Raw genomic sequence first — 6,853 nt, forward strand, 5'->3', positions numbered from 1 at the left:
AGGGGAATCAGGCTGTCATGATGAGGCTCACAGTCTTAATCCCCATTTTACAGATGAGGTAACTGAGGCCCAGAAAAGTTAAGTGACTTGCCCACAGTCACACAGCTGACAGGTGGCAGAGCTGGGATTCGAACTCATGACCTCTGACTCCAAAGCCCGTGCTCTTTCCACTGAGCCACGCTGCTTCTCAGTAAGCAGCTGAGTAAGAAGCAGCTTCTCTGCTGCTTCTCAGCTGCTTCTCAGCTTTATTGAGCGCTTACTGTGGCCAGAGCACTGTACTAAGGACTTGGGAGAATATGGTACAATAGAGTCAGCAGACATGATCCCTGCCCACAGGAGCTTACAGTCTACAGGATGAGGCAGTCATTGAAATAAATTATAATTTGGGAAAACAGAAGAGTACAAGGATGCATGCCTACATGCTGTGAGGTTGTGCTGAGCATCAAAGTGCTTAAGAGGTACACGACATAGGTGACTCAGAGAGGAGGGTGGGTAGGGGAAATGAGGACTTAATCAGGGAAAGCCTCTTGGAGGTAATATGATTATAGGAGAATTTTGAAGGTGGGAAGAGTTGTGGATTTTCAAACGTGAAAGGGAAGGGAGTTCTTGGCCAGAGAGAGGATATGGGCAGAGACAGGAGAGATGAGATCAAGGTACAAAAAGTGGATTGGCATTAAAGGAGCAAAGTCTGGGGAATGGATTATAGTAGAGGATTAATGAGGTAAGGTAGGAGGGAGAGAATTGATCGAGTGCCTTATGGCTGATGGCAAGGAGTTTTTGATTGATGTGGCGATGGAATGGCAAACAGTGGAGGTTTTAGAGGAATGGGGAGATATTGACGGAAGAGATTTTCAGAAACATGATCTGGGCAGCAGAGTAAAGCAGGAACTGGAGAGGGGAGAGACATTCCACTGGGTTTTGCAAGTATCCCTGGGATTCACGGTCTTATCCTTGCACTCTAAGATTCATTTGATTCCTTAAAAGAGTAATTCCTTAAAAGTAATTCCTTAAGTTCCAAGATTCATTTGATTCCTTATAAGAGTAATCACAAAGCTCCAGTGATGAAAATTTAGATGGGAAGATCATATTAAGGGTAGGTCCATTAAGAAACATCAATTGCTGAATTAGTAAAATGACTATTTGAAATGTGACTATACAAAATCTCTCCTTTTAAAAGGATACATGATTTAAGCTAGGGGGAATTGTAAGGGCCAAAAGTCTTGATGATGATGATGATGATGGTTATGGTATTTGTTAAATGCTTTCTATGTGTCAAGAACTGTTTTAAGCACTGGGGCAGATACAAGTTAATCAGATCAGCTACAAATGGGCTCACAGTCTAAGGAACAACAACAGGTATTGAATCTCCATTTCACATTTGAGGAAACAGGCACCGAGAAGTGGTTTGCCCAAAGTCACGCAGCAGTCAAGTGGCAGAGTCGATCAGAACCCAGGCCTTCCGACTCCCAGGCCCATGAACTTCTAACTAGGCCATACTGCTTAGGATGTTTGATGGTACCTTCCTAAACATTAGGATGGATGGCAAGAAGAGTAACTATCAGATAGTACTGTGGCCATCATCACATACAGAATACCGGACTGGACGGATTAATCTAATCCAGTAATGACATTTCATATTTACTCATTTGCAAATCACTATGACACTACAAGGGCTATGTAGCTGAGCATGTTTTACCCATTGGAAAGATCAGATTCAAGATGTTTCTTCCAATACCTAAGTTCCTTCCTCATATTGAGAGGTACTTTGAGAAGCAGGGAGGCAGTGTGGCCTAATGTGTGTAGCACAGGCCTGGGGGTCAGAAGTACGTGGGATATAACCTGGCTTTCCCACTTGTCTGCTGTGTGACTTGGAGCAAGTCGTTTCACTTCTCTGTGCCTCAGTTACCTCATCTGTAAAATGGGGATTAAGACTGAGCCCCGCGTGGGACGTGGACTGTATCCGACCTGATTAATTTGTATCAACCCCTGGGCTCAGTACAGTGCCTGGCACATAGTAAGTGCTTAACAAATACCATACAGAAAAAACAAACAGCATCTTGAGTCCTCCATGTCACTCAGGTAACATTTAGTGCATTGCTAAATTTAGAGACTGCTAGATTCCTGGTGCCAAAGAACATGGTCCTAATTTGCTACCAGTGAATCACTGAGGGCCAGAGTGCATCTGGCTCAGTGGTTACTCATTTTAATAATTGTAATAATAATTGTATTTGTAAAGCGCCTACTATGTACCAGGCACTGTGCTAAGCGCTGGGGTGGTTACAAGCAAATCAGGTTGGACACAGTCCCTGTCCCTTGTGGGGCTCCCAATCTTAATCCCCATTTTACAGATGAGAGAACTGAGGTCTAGAGAAGTGAAGTGATTGCCCAAGGTCAAACAGCAGACAAGTGGTGAGTCAGGTTTAGAACCTCTGACCTTGTGTTCTCAGGCCCGTGCTCTATCCACTACACCATGCTGCTTCAAGTTTACTTTGAAAGCGTGCCTTTCTCGAGCAGTGTTCAGACTTTCCTCACGTCGCACTCCCGGTGTACCTGTCTCCACGACTACGACAGCACCCCTTGCTTCTTCAGGCTCCCACACAATTTTGTCCATCCAGCTCCATGGATCCGAATTATACAGAGGATTCGGTGTGAAGCACAGGAAGAAGCTTGATTGAGAGATTACCTGACCCTTTTTCATCTTAGAAAGTAACCATCCTCCAGCCCTCACACTTTCCTCCCCTAAGGCCAACCTACTTACTGAACCCCGAATTCGTCTATCTCACCGCCGACCTCTTTCCCACCTCCTGCCTCTGGTCTGGGATGCCCTCCCTCTTCAGATCCGACAGACAATCGCTCTCCTCACTTTCAAAGGCCTATTCAAAGCTCAGTTCCTCCAAGAGGACTTCCCCAGCTAAACCCTCATTTATCTTCTCCCACTCCCTTCTGAGTCGCCCTTGCATTTGGATTTCCACCCTTTATTCAGACCTCCCTCAGCCCCACACACTTATATACATATCCATTATTTAATTTATTTCTATTAATATCTGTCTCCCCCTCTAGACTGTAAGCTCACTGTGGGTAGGGAACTCCACTCCAACTCCACGATATTGTACTCTTTCAAGCCCCTTATACAATGCTGTGCTCACAATAAGTGCTCAGTGAACATGATTGATTGATTGATAAAGTTCCAACTATATCGGGCTTGAAACATCTTTTCATCTGCGAACCTGGAAGACTTGGCTTGTTTCCACGTCTCTGAATGGAAGCACTGTAGCCTAATGGATAGAGTACGGGCCTGGGAGTCCGAAGGACCTAGGTTCTAATTCCTGCTCTGCCACTTGTCCGCCGTGTGACCTTAGGCAAGTCACTTCACTTCTCTGTGCCTCAGTTACCTCATCTGTAAAATGGGGATTAAGACTGTGAGCCTCAAGTGGGACAACCTGATTACCCTGTATCTATCCCAGAGCTGAGAACAGTGCTCTGCACATAGTAAGTGCTTAACAAATACCAACATTATTATTATTATTATTAAATGCCATTTTTTAAAAAAGCAAATAGAGCTCAGACTAATATCAGGCATCTGGTTACATCTGTCTTCGCAGCAGTAAAAAGTCCAGCAGAAACGTGGATTCGAACAGGGAACGATCAGACCTGAGAGGTAGATGTCGGCCGTCATACCAGTCCCAGCTTGGAGGTCAGACGTTTTATAACAGCGAATATGGGGAGCTCTCGGAACACTCTGAGGATGGCAGCTATACCCCACCAGGAGAGCTGGCCAGTCCTCCCGCCATCCACGCTTCCTTCTTCTCAGATCAATATTGAAGAGATCAGACCGCAGAGACACCGAGGTGGGAGAACAGCCTCTGACCCTAAGTGCCACACCATGATTGCAAAACAGGAGCTTCCCCCTTGGCCAAAAGTACAGGATTATGGAGGGGAGAGACACTCCCCTCTGCCCACCGAACAGCTGAAAGACGAGAGAGAGAACGCCTTGGAAATACTTATCGGGAGAAGACCAGAAACACGATGAAACTGGATTCACCTATATCGTTTCATTAGATTTCTTCCTCATGGGCTAGTAGGAAGTTTTGCCCCTTGCATTTTTTTCTTTTTGGTTCTCTTCATGGCATACTCAGCTGAGAAGAATGAGAAAACAAACACTAAGTTTTTCACGATGGCAACAAAAGCAATGAGGTCGTGCTGTAATATGCACTCAGATACCCATGTCCCCTGGATGACCCCTGGATATATTTGTCTTGGACTTGCAGTCTTATTTTCTGTAGGTTTCTGTCTTCAGATATCTCCATTCCCTCTCCTTAATATCCCTTTGTGGAGGATCCAGGCACACTTACCAACAGAAAACACTGCTAAAACCGAGCCTTAATTGTCAAATATGTTTGCATCCATTGACCACCTTTGAGTCTCAAACTAAGAATTTTTATAATTTTGTTATGGCTGGTGGGGTGGGGGAGAGGAATTGCATCCTTTCCAAAGTCGCTGTTTCCAAGGTTTGTGATACCAGTGAGGGGGGCTTTTAACTGGATGTTTGAAAAGAACAGATTGAATCAAAGGAGAAAGTTTTTTTATTACTATTTTTAAATTTCGGGGGTGGGTCATCAGTAAAGATGAGCCAAAAAGAATCCTAAGTATTTACAGTAACATTAAGTTCTTTCCCTGTAAACAAGTTTGAATCCAAGTAAGAGTTGTAACTTGGGAAAGTAAATATCTGATACCAGTAGCAGAGGCACCAGGAAAAGCTCCAAAGAGGAGCTCCATCTCATTTACCCACGTCTGCGTTTTTCGTGAAGGATTATTTAGGCTAAGGCCCTCGGTCAACCCAGTAAGATTGCCTGGTGTTATGAAGGATGTCCAGAAAAGTGACGTTTACAGGCTCCCAAGTGAAGAGCTCATGAAACTGATGAGTCCAGCAAAATCACGGGAAATTCCGTGAGGCCCATCTGGACACATTAGTGTTTGACGTCCCTTCGAGAGTCCATCCGTCTTTCTCCTTGGTTGGAGAAAGCAACCGCTGATCATCTTTAGAGCAGCCTTGTAAGAGACTCTTTGGAGGGGGCCCTGTGCCCCCAATTCCCCAAGATGTGTTTCCTGTGACTTGTTATACTTCACATTATCCTTTTCCATCTTTAATCTCCGACCACTCCTTGTTGGCAGAAGCTCCCCTCACCGTTGGTGTCTCCACATCCGAGTTAAGTGCTTGCAGGACAGGCTTCGGTGTATAGAACTAAGGGTATTGTTTTGGTATTTTGTTGTATCAGACATTATTTTCTCCAGATTATATTTTTACTCTGTAATAGGCTGAATGCATTTATGAATCTGTAATCCTCATTGTCCAAACCTTTTCAACGTTGATTCGTCCTAAGCGGGGCTCCTCAATGTGTCATCTGCTTCATTATATTTGAATTTGAAAGGAGTTCAACTATCTCCTCCTCAAAAGAGAGCTATTTATGGTTTATGTGAAGTGCAGCACTATCACGTAGAAATAACTTTTCTCCACAAAAATATCAGTGGTGGTATGTGCTTTTCAAGAAGTTGGACAAATTCTCTAGACCTTATGCATCATCTGTTCCTACCCTTTTTGTGTCACCTCTACTTCCTGTCTCATAACTGCACACAAAATTTTACTGGAACATACTTTTTGTAAACAGTAATGATACTTTTCAAAAGTCCTAAAATATTTAACAAATAGTAATAATAAATTTGAAACCAGAATCTTAGTTACAAAAATGACTTCTATTTTATTTGCTGTCAAGGCCGGTGATGCAGTACTACCTTAATTACTTTACTCAGCAGATCATCTACTGTAGTTTGGTGATAAAAGTCGAATGTGCATTTCATTCCGCCGGGCAACATTTTTTCCACTCGGCACTGGACCAGGATTCTTCCCATCTTTAGTTAATCACTACCAGTCTGGTGTGGTAGCCCTACTTTCACTGAATGAATCCCAACATCGTATTAAGAATATGCTAAAAAAAAAAAAGGCATTCTGCATTTCTATACTGCAGAGTTGATGTTAGAAACATCTATGCTTTATATTCTGATTGCTGTTGCGACAGCCAGAGATGATGATAATAATAATGTTGGCATTTGTTAAGCGCTTACTATGCGCAGAGCACTGTTCTAAGCGCTGGGGGAGATACAGGGTAATCAGGTTGTCCCACGTGAGGCTCACAGTCTTAATCCCCATTTTACAGATGAGGTCATCATCATGATCAAAAGTATTTATTAAACTTTCACATGAGCCCTAGTTTTGTGCATTATGTGAAGCAGTTAAACAGAGAAGGATCCCAGCCCCGTGGGTGAACATCAGCAGTGTGGCCTTGGGGGAAGAGCATGAGGTTGGGAATCAGAAGACCTGTGTTCTAATCCTGGCTCTGACACTCATCTGCTTTGTGACCTTGAGCAAATCATTTAACTTCTCTGTGCTTCAGTTACCTCATCTGTAAAGTGGGAATCAGGATTGTGAGCCCTATGTGGGAGAGGAACTGTGTCCAATCTGAATACACTTTATCTACCCCAGCCCTTAATACAATACCTGGCAGAGAGTGAGTGCTAACGAGTACCATAAAAAAGTCAGTCTTTCAAACCATGTGGCAAATAAGTGGCCCAAATACTTTCAACTTCTTTGAACTGAATTTGCAATAATAACTTGCTACCCTCCACTGAAGTATCAAGTGCACAAATGAGTGGGAAGAGTACAGGCCTTGGAGTTAGAAGTTATGGGTTCTAAACCCAGTTCTGCCACCGGCCGACTCTGTGACCTTGGGCACGTCACTTAAGTTCTCTGTGCCTCAGTTTCTTCATCTGTAAAATGGGGATTCACATCCGTTCGTTC

At 43.7% G+C, this 6,853-nt stretch overlaps 1 protein-coding gene across 2 annotated transcripts in view; it reads left to right on the forward strand.

The window, feature by feature from the left end:
* The window catches only part of FLT4 (fms related receptor tyrosine kinase 4), a 99,975-nt gene extending 94,230 nt beyond the window's left edge, over nt 1-5,745 (forward strand). Inside the window, exon 30 of one of the 2 annotated variants that reach the window (XM_029051462.2) lies at nt 3,603-5,745. In XM_029051462.2, coding sequence (XP_028907295.1) covers nt 3,603-3,822 — 220 coding nt within the window. In that variant the 3' untranslated portion in view covers nt 3,823-5,745. The remainder of the gene's footprint in view (nt 1-3,602) is intronic. The other variant, XM_029051463.2, reaches the window with a different exon arrangement.
* Nucleotides 5,746-6,853: the final 1,108 nt, after the last annotated feature.

The sequence above is a fragment of the Ornithorhynchus anatinus genome, chromosome X1 (genome assembly GCF_004115215.2).
Source record: "Ornithorhynchus anatinus isolate Pmale09 chromosome X1, mOrnAna1.pri.v4, whole genome shotgun sequence".
NCBI classification, from domain to species: domain Eukaryota; kingdom Metazoa; phylum Chordata; class Mammalia; order Monotremata; family Ornithorhynchidae; genus Ornithorhynchus; species Ornithorhynchus anatinus.